Source organism: Heterocephalus glaber, unplaced genomic scaffold (genome assembly GCF_053883595.1).
Source record: "Heterocephalus glaber isolate CG9 unplaced genomic scaffold, H.glaber_assembly_v1.0 deba00001479, whole genome shotgun sequence".
In the NCBI taxonomy this organism is placed as follows: Eukaryota; Metazoa; Chordata; class Mammalia; order Rodentia; family Bathyergidae; genus Heterocephalus; species Heterocephalus glaber.
This window is the reverse complement of record NW_028258316.1, coordinates 1121062-1140637: the sequence shown is the minus strand read 5'-3', so window position 1 is coordinate 1140637 and position 19576 is coordinate 1121062. Positions and strand designations below refer to the sequence as shown.

The 19576-nt window shown below is 59.5% G+C and overlaps 3 protein-coding genes across 7 annotated transcripts; 1 reads left to right on the top strand and 2 right to left on the bottom strand.

Moving 5' to 3' along the window:
- The first annotated feature begins 742 nt into the window (after positions 1-742).
- Glt6d1 (glycosyltransferase 6 domain containing 1) lies at positions 743-2200 on the top strand. The gene is given in 5 exon segments (XM_087183373.1): positions 743-858; positions 1046-1101; positions 1317-1584; positions 1586-1875; positions 1878-2200. Coding segments are annotated over 5 exon segments (933 nt in total). The 3' UTR covers positions 2081-2200.
- Positions 2201-3730: 1530 nt separating this feature from the next.
- On the bottom strand, positions 3731-8684 carry LOC101715913 (minor allergen Can f 2-like). 5 transcript variants are annotated; one of them, XM_087182930.1, is made up of 6 exons: positions 8349-8684; positions 7679-7815; positions 6947-7020; positions 6671-6778; positions 6225-6333; positions 3731-4035 (listed from the first exon to the last, which is right to left on the bottom strand). In XM_087182930.1, the coding sequence occupies exons 1-6, from the start codon at positions 8457-8459 to the stop codon at positions 3924-3926; spliced, it is 651 nt and encodes a 216-aa protein (XP_087039056.1). In that variant the 5' UTR covers positions 8460-8684; the 3' UTR covers positions 3731-3923. The 5 variants fall into 5 exon arrangements, with proteins under 5 accessions (XP_087039056.1, XP_021117328.2, XP_087039058.1 ...); XM_021261669.2 differs by having other exon boundaries at positions 6225-6320; XM_087182932.1 differs by lacking the exon at positions 3731-4035 and adding an exon at positions 4815-5948 and having other exon boundaries at positions 6225-6320.
- Positions 8685-10335: 1651 nt separating this feature from the next.
- Positions 10336-13464, bottom strand: LOC101722195 (major allergen Equ c 1-like). The gene is made up of 6 exons (XM_004849584.2): positions 13369-13464; positions 12792-12928; positions 12536-12612; positions 10801-10902; positions 10545-10652; positions 10336-10361 (listed from the first exon to the last, which is right to left on the bottom strand). The coding sequence occupies exons 1-6, from the start codon at positions 13462-13464 to the stop codon at positions 10336-10338; spliced, it is 546 nt and encodes a 181-aa protein (XP_004849641.2).
- Positions 13465-19576: the final 6112 nt, after the last annotated feature.

The window sequence follows — 19576 nt, the reverse complement described above, 5'->3', positions numbered from 1 at the left end:
GTTCTGCTGCCTGTCTCGCAAGTGCGAGATCCTGAGTTCGATCCCCGGTACCAAAAAAATTTTGAAAAGATAAATAAATAAAAAGCAACTATTTGTACATATATTCTTAAAAAAAAGAGAAAGGTCTCACCTGGGGGAGGGACAAATTCCTTATCAGCCTAACTCGTCCCACCTACTACTGTGAATTGCTTTGCCCATCTCACTGTCCTCATCAGCATAAGATCCTTGTCAACATAGGATGGATCACCGCTGCCTCTAAGTCACCTGACACTCTCTCCGATTACCGTGCACCCAGGAGTGCCAGCGCAGAGTGGCTTTGTCTTTGCCCACTCTGAGGCACTGACCTCCCAGGCCCTCCTGTGTTACACAATGATGTCTCCACTGTCTCTGTCCTTAGCCCTCGTAGCCCCTCTCTAGGCAGATCGGGGGATTGACCGGCCTCCGATAATTCCTGGCATCCCTGCTTTGCTCTGGGAGCTTCTATCGTGAATGCGGTGGTGGCATAATGCTCTCCTGTCAGTCGAGGAGGGTGTGGTGGTTCTCTCACTGCGTGTGGCAGCTGATGTGGGTCTTCAGATGCTGGAGCAGCCCGGCGTGCCTTGGATCCTGTTTCATCCTTGTGACTGAAAGCGCTTCTAATGGCTCTCTCCTACCTTTACTCCTCTCTTCATTTCTTCTGGCCACTTGGATGGCCTCAGTGCGCTCGAGACCAAGAGAGACAGAGAGGGAACGAGGGCGGGAGATGAACGGCATTCAGGGAGGCCGTGGTCCTGCCCTGACAGAGGCGACTCGGGCGGTGACCACAAATGCGCGGACTCCGGCTGCCTTTCTGTGGCCCCTGCTCAGAGGCCATGCGGGGTGTGCCCTGCGAGACAGCGTGTTTGGCTGTCTGCCTCTTGCTCCTGCATAATGGGCGCTCAGGTTTGGCCAGGCTGAGGGGTGATGACTGTGCCCACTTGCCCGGCTGGTAGCAGCAGGTGCCCTGCCAGCCTTAGCTGTGGCCACACATGGCAGCACCTGCTCAGCTCATTCTGTGTGCCCTTAGGAGATGCCTGGACATCCTGGAGGTCACCAGCTGGCTGGCCCCAGTGCTGTGGGAAGGTAGGCCCTGCGGAGGCACTAGAGGGGCAGAGCCTCCCGGGGGCCGGCTGCTTTGCCTTTCTGTTCTGCAAACATGATGACAGCCTCTGTCCTGGGCCCTCTTCCCGCTCTGAGCAGCCTGGATGGCCTGCCCAGGAAATGCATCGCTCTGTTCTCCACTGTGGCCAGTCCCCTCGGGCTCATGTCCACTCAGCTCTGTCATGCACATTTCCTAGTTCTGCTGGGACCTTCAGCTTCAGTGACGCTTCTGGTAGCACACGGGGTTTTGCCTGGGCCCCGTGAGCAGCCCCTCCCTCGCTCTGTATGCCCCAGGTCTGCAGAGGGGCACCTGGAGCATTTCCTGCACTCGGCCACCATACACTTCATGCACGGTCAGCAGATGGTCTTCTACCTCATCCTGGACAGCTATGTGGACCCGCCCGATGTGCAGCCCAGGCCCCTGCAGAGCTTCCAGATCCTCATGGCGGGTGAGGAGCAGTGGTGGCCCGAGCCTGGACCTCGTGTGCCTGCAGGTCCTGCAGGAACACCTGCTGAGCCACATCAAGGACCAGGTGGAGCTCCTCTTCAGCATGGCCAGCAGTCTGGTCTTCCAGGATGACTTTGGCCTGGAGACGCTGGGTGCATCGGTGGCCCAGCTGCACGCCTGGTGGTACTTCCCGAACACCCAGAGCTTCCCCCATGAGTAGAGGCCCAGCTCAGTGGCCTACATTCCCTTCAGACAGGGCGACTTCTACTACAGGGGCTCCGTCGTGGGAGGCCTGCCCTGGCAGATGCTGGCCTCGTGGACCAGTGTCTGAAGGGCATGCTTCAGGACCTGGAGAACAGGCTCAGCAGTACTTACAGGAAGCACCTCAACAAGTGCTTCTTCCTCCACAGGCCCACCAAGCTGCTGTCCCCGGAGAACAGCTGGGACGCCAAGTTCATCCTGCCTCCCCAGGTGCTGCAGGTACAGGTGGCTCAGGACCCCAGGGCCATCTGAGGGCGGCACCCACATGCGGGCAGTTTAGAGCAGTCCACTCCTCAGAGACTGCAAACGTGGCCCTTCCAACGGAGAGTTTCCTCCTTCCAGCTTTGGCCCATCCACTTTGACCAGTAGAGGATAAAGAGCAGCAGGCGATTATTTAATTTCCACACACCGTGAGGCTATCTTTCTGTGTTTAGAAACATGGAAATACTTTTTTTCTAGAGCCATTCTTTCTAAAGGAGAAAGACTGTAGTTGATAAAAAAAATAAAAATCTCTTCCCAAAATGGAAGTGTGAAGTGTAAAGGAAGAACCATTTCTGTCAGCCTGGGCCTCTGATACCCTGTGTGGTTTCAGAGCAGGGTGGCTTGGGCCCGGCCGAGTGCCTGTGGTCACAGAGGGCAAATCCATGGTGTCAGAGCACGAGTTTCTTTGTAATTTAAAAGCAGAGCCTATGGAGCCCATGCTGAAGGGGCCCTGCCAGAGTGGAGCTGGGTCAGAACCGTGTCCCGGGCCAGCTGCCCTGGGCTGTGGTCTGTGAGCGGATCCCAGGGTAGTGGGGTTGAGCTCCCGCTCAGAAGTGTGACCCGGCCCTGTGGTGGCCGCCACTGTGGCTGAACCCTGTCCCCACTCTGGAGGGTGTGACCGCGTGTTGACAGCGTCTTCCAGAGTCGCTGGTTAGAACGAAGCCCTCGGGCGGCCTTCACCCAATCTGACAAGGTCTGGACACAGACACGCTCGGGGGGAACAACTCAGCGAGGACCCGGGAAAGGCCGTGCTGGCTGAGGAGGAGACCTCAGGGGAGCTGCCCACCCTGCCAGCCGTGGTCTCTGGCCTCCGCCTCCAGGGCCACGAGCGACAGCAAGGCGGAAGCTGCCTGGCCCAGCCCTGTGATTGTGGCCCCAGTGAGCCGCTCGGTACACACTCAGCACTCCGCACAAGTGGAACACTGACAATGCACAGTGCCACCAACACGCCAGGCAGGGAACCGGAAACAGGTGGAGAAGTCAGGCTTGGCTTCCGGGTCAGGCCCAGGGTTGAAACCCACATGTCCTCTGCTACTTCACCACATGCAGGTCACACCGGGCTGTCCCCGGCCATGTCTGTCACCACCTGTCCTGCTGCTGTCCCTTGGAGTCAGGAAAATGACATTTTTGGTGACTCTACTCTTGCATCTTGCAGAGTCCTTCTCCATTAAAATCAGCCACATGAATTTCAAGATGGAGGAACTAGGGCTGGGCATGGTGGCGCACGCCTGCGATCCCAGCACTTGGGAAGCTGAGGCAGGAGGATCACTATGAGCTTGAGGCCAGCCTGGGCTACATAGCAAGACCCTGTCTCAATTGAGAGAGGAAGAGAGAGAGAGAGAGAGAGAGAGGCAGAGAGAGAGGCACCAAATACTATGTTACCCACAAATCTACATCTACAACTATTAACCAGCAGTCTGTCTGACTGGGGTTAGAGAGGGAGTATTGCACTAAACAAGATATTTTTCCCCTGCCAGTTTATGGATGAGGGTAATTTATTGAGAAGGTTCCTAAAATTTTACCTTTAGAAAAATTGTGGAGTACAACTGGGGATTTAGCTCAGTGGTTCCACCGCCTGCTTCGCAAGCACAAGGTCCTGAGTTCGATGCCCGGTACCAAAAAAAAAGTCATGGAGTAATATTAAACAATCCTAAATTTCTTGATTTATCTGGGAGAATAACAAGTAAACTTTTTGTTTTGTCTTGAGACAGGATCTCACTGTGTAGTACAGCCTGACCTTGAACTTTCGGTGATCCTCCTGCCTCAGCCTGCCAAGTGCTGGATCACAGGCATGCGCCACCACACCAGGCACGACGTGCAAACTTGTCAATGTCTAGAATTGCCAGTCCAAGAGCTCGCTTAGAGACAGGAAAACCAGGTCGCTCCAGCCTCCGGCCTCCATCCCTGCTCCTCGCGGGCGTTTCTGCCAGTGCACACTAAGGAATCTTAAAAAAGCATTTAACTTTTAGTTAAGCATGGTGGCACAGGCCTGTAGTCCAGCACTCCGGGAGGCTGAGGCAGGAGAATTGCAAGTTCATGCCCAGCCTGGGCAACTTAGCACTAGGTGAGATTCTGCCTCAAAGAATAAAAAGGGCTGGGGATGTGGCCCAGTGCAAAGGCCCGGGGTTCAATCCCCAGTGCCATCAAAAGAAAGAATTCCTCCTTTGATTTTTAGAAGTAGGATTGTGACAGAGTTGGACTCGGGTTAAATCCCTCTGTCAGCCTTGGACGTCAGTGGCTGTGGGATGGCCTCTTCCAGGCCAGGGGCCTTTTTCCGGGTGTCTGCTTGCTCCTCTGTCATTGCTGCACACGCGGCCCGTGTCCTGACTCCCCACCGTGTGGCCCGGGCCTCTGATGCCCCAGAGCTGAAGCCTCCTTGTGCCCTGTGCCTGGGGCGGCTGCCGCCTCAGAGGTGCAGGCAGCATGGGCACCTCAGGGCCCGTCTTTCTTAGGCACCAATTTCAAGGCCCGGCGCAGTGCGGGGGCCTCACCGCCTTCCCTCGGGAGCTGCGACTTCCCCCTTCGCTGTCGTAATAACGCCGCTTGTATGACGGCCATGTGAAATCAGTACACACTGCGTTCATTTCTTGGCTTTGTGTCCTGACTGAACACTGTCTTTCTGTCTGTCCTGAGATCTGCCACCTGATTTTCCTTAGTGCTTATCGATACTACCACAGGGCAGCGGATCCATTTCTACTACTTTTCTTTCCTTTTTTGGTTTTTTGAGACACAGTCTCGCTATGTAGTTCAGGCCGGCCTCGAACTCATGGACGTCTTCCTGCCTCAGCCTCCCGAGTCCTGGATTGCAGGTATGTGCCACCATGTCCAGCTACACTCACTGCTTTTCTTTATAGAACATTTCAAAACTTCCATTCCTCATGTAAATTTAGAACCAGGTTTGTAATCTGGGAAAAGTCTCCCCCTGGAGCCTGGATTTAATTGTCTGCAAGCTGTAGATTAACCTGAGGGCCGCTAACCCTTTGCGATATTGCGGAACAAGCAGAAACGGCTCATTTATCTGCGTGTGTTCACGTTGCCGTGGGAGTACCTGGCTCTCAGGCACAGGAAGCCCAGCTCCGTCGCCGACACCCTTCAGGCCTGATGAGGCCTTTGCTGTCTTCTCCCGTGCAGCGCCCTCTCCGGTTCTGAGCCTGCATGTGCCTGCCTGCGGTTTCCCCAGGGCTGGTTTGTGGGAAGCCGCTGTGTTCCGTGTCTGCTGCAGCCGTGTTTGCGGCCAGCTCTGAGTCTCCTGCGGTGATGCCCACACAGCCCCTGGACCTAACTGGGTCATGTTCACCGAGCTTGGAAGGCCTTGGCCGGCCTTCTCGATCCCCACAGGCTCCAAGGGGCGCTTTCTGGGTCAGGCATCCGGCCAGGCCTGTCCAGGCCTCTCGGAAGGAGGCTTTGAGTGTCTGACCCATTTTCCCAGGCCTGCCAGCTGGGGCGGGCCAGACACGCCTGGGTGGGGCTCCGCTGGGGAGCAGGTTCTGGGGCCAAGGTAGCTCTGGAGGCTCCACCTTGTCCTGAGGTCTCACCCAGGTCCCTCAGTCGCCCTTGGGAGGAGAACGCCGTGGGCGGCCCCATCGGCCCAGTGCAGGATGTTTCCGGGGACCCTCTCCACGGCCCCGGAGGGCTCTTCCGGCTGAGGGCAGCTTGGGGGGCACTGTGGGTCCCTTCAAGGCTCTTGGCTGAGGACCTGGTGGCCCAGAGTGGGAGGGCAAGGACAAGGCGGACAGGGCTCCCGGCAGAGGGGCAGCCGGGCTGGGTGAAGGGAAGGAGGGCTGAGGGTCGCGCAGGGTGGAGAGCACAGGCAGAAGCTGGGAGCCGCCTCACGCCAGCCTGGGCGGGGGGCACGGGCCTGTGGCACGGAGAGGGGTGTGACTGGGGGCTGCCTTCCAGTCGGGGAATCCGGGCACCACAGCACAACACTGTCCGCGGTGCCCCTGCCACCTGCCCCGTGGGGCCACGTCCTGATGGCCACGCTCTGGTGCCCTGGTGGAGGCCCAGCCCCGCTCCCCAGTGCCCACCCTGGCGTCTGCACACGCTGGAGGCGGGTGGAGGGGCCGTGTCCCCCAGCCATCCCCCGCGGTTACTGTTCTGGGCCGGCCAGGGCTGAGGCAGGGGCAGCACTCACCGGCCGTGTTGGAGACGGGAGCTCGGTGCAGGCGGAAGTGCTCCACTCGCTCCTGGAACCTCTGCAGCCACGCGGGGTCCCCAGGCAGGCTCCGGGCTCACATGGGAGGCTGGGGTGAGGCCGCAGTGGGCAGCAGCCTCGCCTCTGCTCCTCCCCAGCGCAGGGGTGGGGGCCGCTGTCCCCCGACCAGGCGAGGCCAGAAGCTCCACGCACTTCCCTTCTCAGTGCAGGGCTCTCAGCCCTGGCCTCAGCTGGCCTCCCCTGTGGCCCTCAGCCCCTCTCCTGGCCTTCAGGACCCTCTTCCCCCACACCCCTCAGCTCTTCTCCCAGAATGCTTCCCTCTGACACCTCCAGGACTTGGGTCCTGGTGATCCTGCTCCCTGACTCCCTGAGCCCCCCACCCGCTGACCCTGGCACCCCAAGGTCCTGCCTGCCCCAGGACCTACCCAGCAGCACCCATAGGCTGGTGACCACGTCGTCCTCAAATCGTACGTAAAGGATGAGGTTGGTGTAGTCGGTGCTGGCGAAGCGGACGTGCATGCGGCCCCCCTCAACTGGGGAGACCCAGCCGGTGATGCAGGGACCTCTCCTCTGTTTCCAGCCCCCATGGGCAGCACAATGGGCATGGGCCCCTCCCAGCACCCACTGCCCCCCAAAGCCAGCAGCTCCCCAGGCATCTGGGCATCCCCGAGCCCCCGCCCGCCCAGAGGAGGGGTACTCACAGGAGCCGAGGTACTGGCCCTGCAGCCCAGTTGGGTGGACGGTGACATTTATTCCTTCACAGGCACCCTCTCCCCTGAGGAAAGAGGGGATGCTTACACCGCCACCTTTCCAGGCTCCTCTGGCCCGCACAGGGGGTGGACTGACTGCTCGGGCTCTGCCAGGGACGCCTCACAGCCCAGTGTCCTTGACCCCGGCTCTGAGCCCTGGTCCCAAGGTCCAGGTAGGGGACCTGTCCTGAGCCCCTGATTCCGGCTCTGTGTGGAAGCCACCCCGCCCCGTCCCAGCGCAAGTCCTCTGGGGCGCGAGTGCAGCAGGCAGCCATTCCCAGTCCCGGTGCCACTGTCCGGGGCACAGGAGTCTGCAGGACACAGCTTGGTCCCTACGCTGCGGTGCACAGGGGGGAGCCCCCAGGCCAGGCTCTCGGTCAGGCCCCAGGGCAGTGGGCTGGTGTGGAAGTGCCCTCCAAGCCAGGGAGGGCTGTGCAGAGCGGCAGGCACGTCCTGCCTGGGGTCCCGGGTTGCCCTTAACGCTGGAGATCCCACACTAAAAACTCCGGGCTCGGGGTCCCCCGACAGCAGGGCCTGTGGGCAGTGGGGACAGTGCGGTCAGCCGAAGCCTCCCAGGCTGTCTGTCCTGCCCCCTCCTCTTAAGGCTTCGGCCACACTCGGGCCCCTCTGGCTCTGAGCACTGGTGCTGTCCCTGGGCCCCAAGACTGTGGGGACCACACTCACTTCCAGAACAGCATGAACTCCACATCCCCGCCGTCCCGGGTCCGGATGGAGTGGAGGGACAGCTTCAGGGGGTCCTCCGGGGAGACCAGGTGCGCGTGGCTGGAGGCCAGCTGGACAGTGAACCAGCGTCCCTCCACCTGCAGGTGTGGGCAGAGGGTGAGGCTGGCCCGGCCCCGCCACAGGTAACCCGGGCCCTGCGTGGGCTCTGAGTGAGACCAGCAGGGGGTGTGGCCCCAGGGGGGAACCAGACATCCCCTCAGCATCTCTGCGAACTCCCATGGGTCCCGGGTGGCACACGCTGTGGCTTCCTGGCTGACAAACTCCCCTCTCTTTGCCCTCCCCTTCCCTGCTGCCTCATCCTACGGCCCCTGCCCAATCTGGCCCGAGTTCCACGCCCTACGAGTCCAGGGAGGACAGATGGAAGGGCCACTGTGTCCCAGACACAGGACGTCCTACGTCCTCCGGGCCTGGTGCTGTCCACAGCCCCCATCCCTGACCGTGGTCGCTGGGCCCCCAGGGCCAGGCAGACGGGGAGGAGCCCCATCTGGGATGGCCAGGCCGGCGGGGGGAGTGGAGTCAGTCGTGGATGTCCCCAGAGTCCCCAGTGAACCCCGCCCCTGCCCCTCCAGGCCTCACCCAGAGCCAAGTGGGCCCCACCCATGACACCCACCTTCTGGGGGTCGAAGCCTGGCTGCACTGGCACCTCGTCCAGAGCCTTCTGGGCACCAGCCAGGCCCAGGCCAAGAGCCAGCAGCAGCAGCAGCCCTCCCTCCAGCGTCATGGCAGTCGGCTCCTCTTCTCCTCGACTGTCCAAGACCCACTGTCTGGCTGACTCTGCTGTCCGTCTGGCCCTGACCAGCTGGTCCTTCCTGGGGCAGAGGCCGCCCCTGTGTCCGTGTCCACGTGACCTGCAGAGGGCCTGGCTGCCCGGCCAGTCTGTGCTGGAATCAGGCGAGGCCAGGAGGACTCTAGAGAGGAGGACGCAAGCACGCTGGCCCCTCCCACAGGGCCCATCCTGCTCCCAGGCTGCCCTCCTCCCAGGGTGTCTGTCTCTCTCATGCCCTCGGTCCCCTCGAGCCCACTTAGCTGGGCCCCTGAGTGGTAGGGACAGAGGAACGGTGCAGCCAGGCCCTGAGCCAGCGGTGCATCCCCATTTGCAGACAGCCCCCCCACTCCACCCACCTCTCCAGCCCCATACCCCTCCCTGCATGTCCAGGCTGGCATGGGGCCCAAGTTTTTAGGGTCCTCTTGGCCTTGGTGCCCCATGCAGAACCTGGTCTGCCAACTCAACACCTTCCTTGGTACCCTGCCCCCTACAGCTCCCTTGGCCTCCAGGCCCCACCTCCTTCGTTGTGGGGGACTCTGGCCAGGAGCTTGTGGGACCCCGAAGTGCGGCCCCAGCAGGTGCCAGCTCAACTCCCACACTCCCAGGCCTATGTGGGAGCAGCAGCCAGGGACACTGAGGCAGCGGGCGGGACAGACATGGGGCCCGGGTCCCCTGGGTCAGCACAGACAGGTGGGGCCTGGCAGCCCAGCACTCCGCGTGGCCCCTCCACTGCCCAGCTGCACCTGGGCCCAGGGTTTCTAGGTCCTCCCTGTCACCCACTCTGCTAGTTTCAAGGGCTGGGGACGCAGGGCTCTCTGCCCCCATCCAGCAGCCTTTCCTGAGAGCCCAGGAGCCCCACCGCCACTGTGCACAGACAAGAGGCCCTGAGCCATGAGCAGATGCAGAACCTGTTTATTGCTCTGGGCAGGAGTCTGGAAGCAGAGGCTGCGAGAGACACTGGCTCGGTTTCGGTCGTGCTGCGGAGGTCTGGGGACCAGATGCTCAGCTGCACCTTCAGCCCAGCAGGGGCTGCAGTTCCCGAGCTGTCCCCTCCTCCCTTCCCCTCCACTGTCCTGCTGTCCTGGACCCAAGGGCCCTGTGAGCCCCATGTCTGAACCCCTGGACCCCCGAGCCTCCCAGACCGGGGCAAAGCCCTCGAGGTCACAGACCCCGGCCTCCCGCTCCCTCCGGCTGTGATTCTGGAGCTTCTCAGGGGCCTGTGTGTGTCCTCACATTCCCAAGCTGCGGAGGAGGACAGAGGTGAAAAGGCTCCAGCCTGCTGCCCGGGAGGAGTGGGGCAGGCCTGCCCCGGGAGCCAGGGTGCAAGTGAGGAGCCCGACAGCTGGGTGGGGTGCAGGGAGACCAGGCAGCTGGTAAAGGACTCTACACAGAAGAGGGGGCAGGACACTCGGGGTGAGGGAAGTGGGGAGCAAGCCAAAGGTGAGATTGGCCAACCAGGGAGATTTCAGAAGGAGCGTGTGTGAAGGAGTGTGGACGTGTGTGGTTGAGTGTGCATGCATGCGTGTGTGCACATGTGCGCTGGTGTGCACAGGCTGGTGTGTGTGCACTGGGGCATCCAGCGTAGGTGGCTGCAGATGGGAGGGCAGCTGAGGCCTGTGCTCTGGTCTCTGCCCCTCCGAGCCCTGGTGACTGGGGGCCATGGTCACCCGGGCGGTGCCAAGCCCCGTGAGCCCCCGCACAGCCTGTCTTCCTGTCCCCTGACAGTGGCTCAGGCTGGGCCCTGCAGTCCTGGCCATGTACCAGGTGGGCTTGGGAGATGCTCCCCGCGAGCTGTTGCCAAAACAGAGCTGAACTGCAGGCGTCTACTCACCTAGGAGCCCAGGGAGGGGCATCGCGCTGTGGGTGGAAGAAGAAGGGAGGTCAGGGCAGCCCTCCCCACTACCAAGGCCGGGCTCACTCCCAAAGCTAACCCTGTCCTCCAGCTGGCTGCCCCAGGAGGGTCTCCTAAGGGGCTGAGGCCTCCTGAGGAGCTGTGGCCTCTGAGCCCGTGGGAGGTGTGGGGACAAAAGGGCAGCTCACCCTGCACAGTCAGGTCCTCCACGTTGTCCGACCCGATGCCCCGTCTAGACAGGTGCTCGCTGTAGGCCTCCTGCCCAGGTGGGCTCACCAAGAGAAGGGGAGGCCGAGCTGCAGCCCGGGGCACCATGGTTACCGGCCACCTGCTTGGTGCCCACCAAGCCTCACTGCCCAGGCGTGAGGTCCCAGGCCGCTCTCCTGTCCCGAGACAAGGGTCTCCTCCCGCCCCCTCCTCCCCGTGGCCAACTCAGGCACCCACCCAGCAGCTCAACCACCGCGAGGCTCAGGCTGTTGTTCTCGAAGTCCATGATGACAAAGTCGCTGCCCGCAGCCACGAAAGTCAGGGTGTTCTTGCCTTTGTCTACTCAGGGAGGCAGGAGACACAGCATCAGGATCCAGCACGGCCGCCCCATCCTCTGTGCCTGCCTGGCCCAGGCAGCCCCGACCCCCTCTCCAAGGTTCAGCCCCCTGAGCTGCCAGCCAGAGCCCAGTCCAATCCCACGGACCCAGGCCACTGCGCCAAGTCCTGCTCCCAGTCTCTCTCTGTCTTTTCTCTTTTCCGAGAAGTGTTAAATATTCTTTATTTGGCATTATACATACACCACACTAAAATCCCTTTCAATAAGTGAAAGGCAGCACTTAGATACAGGAAACACTAATTAAATAGGCATAGTCAAGAACACAAATATAGATATTGCTTCCTTGTCTTCAACCATTGCCTTTCACCAGTTAATAAACACAATCGAGGCAGGCGAGTCTTGCTCGGTTCTGAGACAAGGAAGGATTTCCCCGGTGTATAAAGGTAGTCACATAACCAGTTATAAACCTAGGTATGGACTAGCCTTCAGGAGACTTTGGGAGGACATTCCCGTCTCTGTGAATAATCAAACATTACTAATCAAGTCCAACCACATCTTTTAAAAAGAGAAAACAGTGGGAGGATTCGCTGAGCTGGAATGACTATCAAAACTTGAAAAAAAAGATCACTTCCATTGAAACACAAGCCAGCTGGGGACTTAGCTCAGGGGTTCCGCCACATGCCCTACAAACACAAAGTTCTGAGTTCAATCTCTGGTACAAAAAACAAAACAAAACAAAACAAATACAAGCCAGTTTTACTTAAATGTGGACTGTCCAACAAAAATATGCTGTCAGCCATTTATCATCTGAATTCTGGGAAGGAGATCTATTCAGTTATGGTTCAAAAAGCCACAAGACATATCTGTTTCTTAATGAATGAGGCAGGGGTACTACTCCTAACTAGCTTTTTGAGCTAAGCTACCAGTCTGCACTTCTCCCTTTCTCTTTGCGCCAGCAATGATCATTTGGTCGAGGGATGGACTTCTTAGGATTCTCCAAATACATCACCCACACGTCCTCTCCCGGACAAGGCCTTCGTTCTTGTTGGCATCTGTGCCAGAGAACCCAGCAGCCAGGCCTGTCCTCCACCTTGGCAGGCCGTGAAGATCTGGCCCAGTCCTGTGCCCTGCCTTTCCAGGTGGCACTGAGTGGGCACAGTTCCATACAAAGGCTTCCTGCCTTTCTCAACGTTACCCATTTTCAAATCGCTCTTTGTGGTCACCTGCCCAAGCATGTGAGGCCTGGCACCCTCTGTGCCCCTGCATCCCCCACCCCTCTCCAGCAGCCCCACAAGCCTCCTTGAGAACTCTGTCCTGGGGGTAAAGCACACCCAGACCCTGGGCCAGATGAGGAGGCCCGAAGCCCTGCTCCTCCCTCTGACCTCCCCTCCAACCCTGAGCATTTTGTGCACAGTTTACAGGGAGCCCTGGGAGCCGGGAGACCCCGTTGCAGGCTGCTGCTCTGGATTCTGAATGGCAGAGAATGCAGCTGCCAGGTCTCGGGGGTCACCTCTCCATTCTGCCCCCAGCTTCTCACTGTGGCTTCCAGAGAACCACCCCCGCATCACATTTACACCAACAACCAGCTGCGCCCAGCCTGGCTCCCACCTGGGGAGCAAGTGGGTCACTACTCACACTGGAAGGTGTAGACGCCAGGGGTGTCAGTTTTCTCCCCAGTGACAGATTCCTTCACGCAATTCCCGTCCTCGTTCCTAAGGAGAAGCCAGCTTTTCCGGATGCGCTTCCAGAACGTTCATCTCGGCGGGGTGCCACCCCACCCACCTGGAGGGCAGCCTGGGACTGACCAGTCACCAGGCCCCCAGCTGAGCGGGGAGCAGATGGGTCCCGGGGAAAGGGCTGGGGTGGGGCCACCGCTGGGCCGGGCCCTCACCTTTGGAAGTAGATGACATCCAGGTTTCCGTTCCTCAGGGTTCTGAGGCCAATCATGAAACACCGGTAGGAGCCTCCTTCCATGATCACAGACCGGTTAGTGGCAGCCAGCTCAAGGGTGTGCCAGGGCCCCTCCACCTGCAGCACAGACACCACCTGACCACTGAGCCCCCAGAGATCTGCTCAGAGCCTGGGCCACAGCAGGGAGGGCAGGTGCACCCATAGGGCTGTGGGTGTAGGCTCACCTGGCTCCCCTGTGCTGGGCACAGCCTTGGGACTACTGACTCTGCCCCCACCCAGCCGAGCTGGGCAACCAGGTGCCCGCTGGCCACCGACAATGCCCACACCCTAGCCTCCACCAGAAGGGAGCATCCTCACCCAGGTGAGGCCTCCGGTCAGTGAGCAGGGCACGCCTGGTCAGGAGGCCTCGCCAATGGTCCCTGTACTGTTTGGACCCCAGGCAGTTGTGCCCCGGGAGCTGCGAGGTTGGGGTGCACAGGGCACTGAGGGGACAGGCCCAGGAGAAGCCTCGGGGAACACAGGGTGCCCTCCTGGCTCCCCCTAGAGCGGACATGCACCTCCTCAGGCTGGAAGCCTGGCTGCACAGGTGCCTCACTGGAGTCCTGCAGGGCACAGGCCAGGCCCAGCCCAAGGCTCAGCAGCAGCAGCTTCATCCTGACGTGCTGTTGGGTGCAGCAGGTCTTCGTGGGTAGTGGGGCCCCCGAGAGGCTGCATATATACCCTCAGAACCTGGCGGGGGCCTGCCACCCCAGACCAGCATGCTTGGATAACCAGGACATGGGGCGGGCCGCTGGCACCCCTGGGGCGACAGGTGCTTCTGCTGAAAAGGTCAGGCTGGGGCTGGGCTGGGCCAGAGCTCCAGGACTGCTCCTGGGCAAGAGGCTTTCACGGCCGGACCTGGAACACCCCAGACCCCTGCTCGAGTGGGTGGCAGCACTAGGACAGTCAGCACAGGGTCGGGAACACTGCCCTAGCGCTGTGTGCCCCCAGCTTAGGAGGCATGGGGCAGAGGTTCCTGCTTTTGCCATGAGGCCTGGGCTCCCGTTCCCTACTCCCACGGGGCCTGCAGTCGCTTCAGGGTCTGCAGTGAACATCGCCCCTCGGTGAGCTGGGCTCCTGGGACCCCTCAGACACAGCACCCGGATGTGGGATGGGGGCTGCTTTGCCCTCCGTGGAGGGCGGCTGACTCTGTATGGCCAAGGCCGCCTCCAGGGCCAGGGTCCCTGGGGTCTAAGGCCCTGAGAGGGCCCAGGAGAGGCCCAGGCCACACATGCACGCCCCAAGAGCCAGCCCCAGCCCCACATGACCATGGAGCCCACGCGGGCCCAGGCAGCAGGAGCCTGGGGCCTCAGGGAGCTAAGCGTAGTCTCTGCCACCGAGACTAAGAGGACTGGGGCTCCCAGGGCACAGAGAAGCCAGCACAGGCACAGGCTGACGGGCTGGGGTGGAGGCCTGGGCTGCCCACGGCTTCCAGGTTATGCAACCATTCCCTCACTCGGAGGAAGGAAGGGCCAGGGGCAGCTGGGGGCCCAAGTGGAAGACCTAGCAGTACCGCGACACCCTGGCTCCTGCTGGCAGTGCCCCTGGCTGTCGGCTTCCTGTCCCTCAGGCGGTGGGGGAGGGGAGCTTTTCAGGTCACGTGGGGGTGCGTGCACCGTGTGTACACGTGTGTGTACTTGTGCAGACACATTTCAGCGTTTGTGTGTACACGTGTGTGCACCTGTTCGCCTGGGTGCACAAGATGAAACTTGGATTAATGGGGGCGCCGTGGACGTGCTCACAGTCACGTCATCCCAAGCCAAAGCCTCATTCTAGAGACGCCTGGGTGACGCCCACGAAGGAGCCGAGCAAGACCAGGAGGAAGCCTGGGAGGGACTGGGGACGGCCCTGAGCAGTGATGGAGTCACTGAGGAGCTTCCGAGAACGCCAGCTCCTCTCAGATCTGAGTCCGTCACGTGCGAGCCACGCGCTGGGCACCGGGCGATGGCATTGGAACTTAGCCCCCCTGGGTCTCACTGCAGCCACCTTGGACACGGACCGGGCTACAGCCGGCACTGCCACTGGAGGGGTGAGGTGGCCGGGACCTGGGACCATGGTGAAGGTAGATGTGCTCCTTGAGGTGGCAGAGGGGGCGCCCCAGGGCCCAGCAGCCCAGCACCAGGGTCACATGTAGCTGCTACCTGCTGGTGACGGGGGCTGATGGGACAGGCTGGATGGGGTTTTTGCAGGGTCCCCTGGCTGCCAGGGCCATCACCCCCACAGCTGTCTGGGGGAGGTGGGAGAGGGCCTGGTGCCTGCGCCTGGCTCCAGAAGAGGGCACAGCCTGGTCCAAGATGCCCACAGGTGCCCACCGCCTCTGCCCAGGCCTCTCCTGCCCTGCCAAGGCCCTGGGGCCAGGAAGGAGGCCTTGCAGGCTCTAGGACAGCAGCCACCAGATTGTTTCTTCCACCCTTAGTTACTCTCTTGTCGTTGAGACATGATAGCTGACACAACTGTAAGGAAGAAAGGTTTGTCTTAGCTCACTTGTAGCGGTTTCAGGCCATGGTTGGCAGAGGCGCATAGTAGGGGGAAGCTGCTGGCATGGTAGCAGGAAGCAGAGAGAGATCAGGGAGGGAGGGAGAGAGAGAGAGAGCTTTCCAGGCCTCACCCCCAGTGTCCCAGCTCCTCCAACCAGGCTGCATCTCCCAACATCACAGCAGCTACAAACCCATGTGTATCACACACCCATGATCCACTCACCTTCCCAAAGCCCCGCCTGTGAGTGCATGAGGCTCTGGGGACATCTGGGTACGAATCATAACACCCCAGGGTCCCAGACAGCAGTGAGGGAAGCAGGGTCCGCAGGATGAATCCTGGAATTGTGTTCAGGAGGTGCAGGTCCTGGTGGGGGACTGTGGCCCTTCTGGGGATGGAGGGGGACCAGGCAGGGCCTCTGGGGACCCCAGTTGCACCAAGACCAGACTGGTGAGGAGGAGACAGAGGGCCCGAGGGAGGGAGGCCAGACCCCAAGCCGCAGGGCAGAGAAAATACACTGGGGAGCAAGCGACCACATACACGTACAGCTGCCACTGGACACGAGCATGGCCCAGTGAGGGTGGCCTGTAAGTGAGGAGGTCTCGCAGGTGAGGCGAGTCTCCCCGCCATCCACAGCCCCTGCAGGTGCACACAGAAGACAGCGGGATGGTGCAGCCTCCCGGGGGAAATTGCCTCCTGGCTTTCTGCAGAGTGTGGACCGGTTCTTCCCAGGGCTCTTCCGTGTAGGACGAGGCCTCGGGCTCCCCCTAGTGGTTGACCTGGGGGCATGAAGGGCCGTGGCTGCTAAGAGGTGGCTGGTGCCCAACCGCAGTTTAGAGATGAGCTTTGCCTCTGAGTCAAAAGCTCCTGGATCCCAGGTGACAGACCCAGGACACTGTCCATTGGCGTGTCCCTCGCCACGATGCACGCGCATCCAATCTGGCACCTCCCCTCCCCTGTGGACCTCTCTATTAAGCCACTGGTTTCCCAAGAGAGCTACAAAAATCCCTTTGTGCTTTTGCGGTCGGAGGACATTGTGAAATGTTAGCTCCTCCGGTAGCTGTGCAGCGCATCTCACTGTGGCTTTAATTCACATTTCTCTGATGAAGTAAGTGTCCAAGGTGCCTTTCTGTGATTGTCACCCACATCCCTCACTGTTCGGTGCCTGTGCAGAGAGAGCTTGAAGAATGGGAGGGGAGGGGAGAGCACCGAGCTCCTCAGCCCCTTCCGCTGGGTCCCCAGGGTGACCCTCCCTGGGCACGGGGCCGAGACAGGAAGCACACGCCGAGGTAGGCGGAGTGGTGGGAGTGAGCTCTCTCTGGCTCTAAGGTCCTCGTACAGGTTTCTACGTTACAAGCAGTTCTAGGGTCCCCAGTCTGTGATTGGGTCGATCTGTCTTTCAGGACCTTTGCATCTCCTAAATTAAAAGTTGTTTTAAGGCAATTTTAGGGCCATGTGCATTTTAAAAAGTAAAACAGACTCCCTGTGAGCCTTTTCCCCGGCCATGCTGGTGGTGGCACAGTGCAGGCTGGAAGGAGCGTCGCAGCGGGCGCTGCATGGGTCAGCGCGGACGAGGATGCCTGCCGAGGCCCTGCCCCTTTTGGAGCCAGGCCCAGCACCCTCGGCCCCACCTAGCCCGTGGATAGCTCCAGTCCTCCCCGTTTATTCTGCTGTACAGAGCCCGCGGTGGCTCCCTCGCCTGTTGCAAGTGTCTCGAGAGTGGACAGATGCTCCCAGGGCCAGGGCTCTTGCTTCTGTATCATCCGTCCACCTGTGGAATGGCCTCGGCATTGCGGCAAGTTCAGCTGCTGCCAAAAGAGCTGCCAACACCTGTGCTGGTTTGTGCATGGAAGTGGACCTCGCTGGCCTGGGAGAAACACCCGGATGCAGCTGCTGGGCAGCGTGGCAGCCGTGTGCTCTGCTCTGTGAACCCCAGGCAAGTGTGAGTCCCGCATCTCTGTGTCCTTGCCAACAACTGGGTCTGTCCCTTCTTTACTTAGTCATCTGATGGGTGAGCGAAGATGCCCACTTGTGTTTTCAATTTGCATCTCCCTAATGGCCAACAGTGTCGAGCATTTTTTCCTGTGCTTATTTGCCATTGTGTACCTGGGGAATGCCTCTTCCTATCTTCTATCCACTTCTAACTGGGTTGTTTGTCTCTTGTTGGGCCTGGGAGCTCTTTACATATCTTCACTGTAATTATCAGTGCATATTGGTTGCACAAATGCGTGCTTTTGCTCTGGGTGTGCACACATGTGCACACTGCCTGCTGATCACGACGGCCTCCTTGGCCCTGTCTTGCCACCCTGCCCCTTCCCTTCCTTCAGCCCCTCCTCCATTTCAGGCCATCTTTTTGTTTTCTTAGTTCTACCTAGGAGATGAAACGCCTGACGAACGTGTGTCCTATATCTGGCTTATTCCATTTAACTTGATGTTGTGGTCAGGGTTTGCAAGGGGAAAGATTTACTACAGGACACATAATTTATAGGATTATTTCATGATAGTCACCCAGAAAGTCCAGTGCAGCGGAGTCTAAGAGACCAGCTACACGCTAGAGACCCAAAGGATCCTGCCCAGGGCCTGGATCCCACAGCAGTGTCCCTCACAAGTCCAGCTGAGAGCCCAGAGCCCACGGCAGTGTCTCGTGTTTGTCTGTATCAAGGATCTCTACCACCAAGGCCAGTGGTGGAAGCCAGAAAACCTGTGCCGGGGGGGTGAAGGGCCTGTGCCACCAGGCTGAGGGGTCTGCACTGGAGCCAGGAAGAGACACTCACAGTGAAGACCAGAGCTCCCTGAGGAGAGCAGCGACCATTCCCAGCAACAGTGAGGCCCCGAGCTCCTCCTCTGACGAGAGCAGCCAAGTTTGCATCAGGAAGACCAAGCATCTCCTAGAAAGCAACCCCTGTCTTCCCCCCAGGCCTCTTTTTATGCCATTGGCAACAATCCTCAGGTGGGCCTTCCACGCCCAGACCACACTGACTCAGTTCAGCGTTACAAGGGACCCATTAGTTGATCCGCTGCACAGATGACCCCCTGGTGCAGGCGATGCCGTGTCCTCCTCCCTCGGGGCTGAACACTGTGGTGGACCTGTCCTGCGTCTCCTTTATCCCTACTCCGCTGCTGGACACCTGGCTGGCTCCACAGCTCAGCTGAAGTGAAGGGAGCTGCAATGAGGCAGGACTGTGTGTAGCTGCCCCACGCTGACTTCATCTCTCGAGACAAGTGCCCAGGAGGGGCAGAGCTGGGCCATGCAGCAGTTTTGTTTTTAGGTCTAGGAGGAATTTCCATACCATCATCCATAGTGGCTGTGCTAATTTATAGTCCCACCAACAGTGCCTGTGTTCTTTTCCACATCCTCACCAGTATTTGTTACTTCTGGTTTGGTTTGGTTTGGTTCGGTTCAAATAGCCATGAGCACTGGAGTAGGTACTGACCTGTGCTTCTTTGATGGCTAAAGCCATCGAACATTTTTTCTTGTATATTTGGGCCATTTGTACACTTTTTGAGGAGTGTCTCTGGATTGTCTGCACATTTGGGTTGGGTCACCTGTTCTCTGGGGTGAGTTTTCTGGGTTCTTCAAGTCCTCAGCTTCCCCTGAGATGTGCAGCCGGCAGCGCTCCCCACCCTGTAAGTGGCTCCACACTCCACTCTGCTGCCTGCTCTCTGTGCAGTGCAGAAGCTTTGTAATTTGATGCAACCCATTTGTCAATTCTTTTTTTTCCTGGCCTCTTAGAGTCCATCAAGACATCACTGCCTAAGCCAACATCTCAAGTGTTCTCTATGTTTTCTTCTAGTAATTTCGAAGTCCTCGGTCTTACCTGAGGGTCTTGATCCATTTTGGGTTGATTTTTCCATAGAGTGAGCAGCGAGGGTCGAGGTTCAGCCTTGCGCATACAGGCACGGGCCCAGTTTCCTGCACCATCTGGTGAGGTGCTGTCCTCTCTCCTGTGTATGTTCTTTGTTGACGTCAGTCGGGTGTGGGTGCATAGCTTTATTCCTGGGTCCTCTCTTGTGGTGAGACTCTGGCTAGAGGAGTGCTTGAAGTCAATGTGAAAAAGGAGGGGACTTTCTGGGTACCAGCTCAGGACTCCTGGAACTCACGGTCAGAGTTTAGATCAGAACCTTCAGGGCAACATTCAGCAGAATTAAAGCAGTTTGTGCTCAGAGATGTTTGCTTTGGCCATTGTGTCCCCTCTTCCCCGGAGAAATTTGCTTAAACTAGTTCAAGATGTGCCAGTAACAAACCTCCCA

Excerpts from the sequence above, each read along its gene's own strand:
- LOC101715913 (XM_021261664.2), bottom strand. The coding sequence starts at position 8,459 with ATGACGCTGGAGGGAGGGCTGCTGCTGCTGCTGGCTCTTGGCCTGGGC. Across the intron at positions 6,779-6,946 it reads GGGCCAGTACCTCGGCTCCT|TTGAGGGGGGCCGCATGCAC; the intron begins GTGAGTACCCCT and ends GGGTCTCCCCAG. Across the intron at positions 6,334-6,670 it reads CAGCCTATGGGTGCTGCTGG|CCTCCCATGTGAGCCCGGAG; the intron begins GTAGGTCCTGGG and ends GCCTCACCCCAG.
- LOC101722195 (XM_004849584.2), bottom strand. The coding sequence starts at position 13,464 with ATGAAGCTGCTGCTGCTGAGCCTTGGGCTGGGCCTGGCCTGTGCCCTG. Across the intron at positions 10,903-12,535 it reads TGGCGTCTACACCTTCCAGT|ACAAAGGCAAGAACACCCTG; the intron begins GTGAGTAGTGAC and ends CTCCCTGAGTAG. Across the intron at positions 10,362-10,544 it reads GGAGGACCTGACTGTGCAGG|CGCGATGCCCCTCCCTGGGC; the intron begins GTGAGCTGCCCT and ends TTCCACCCACAG.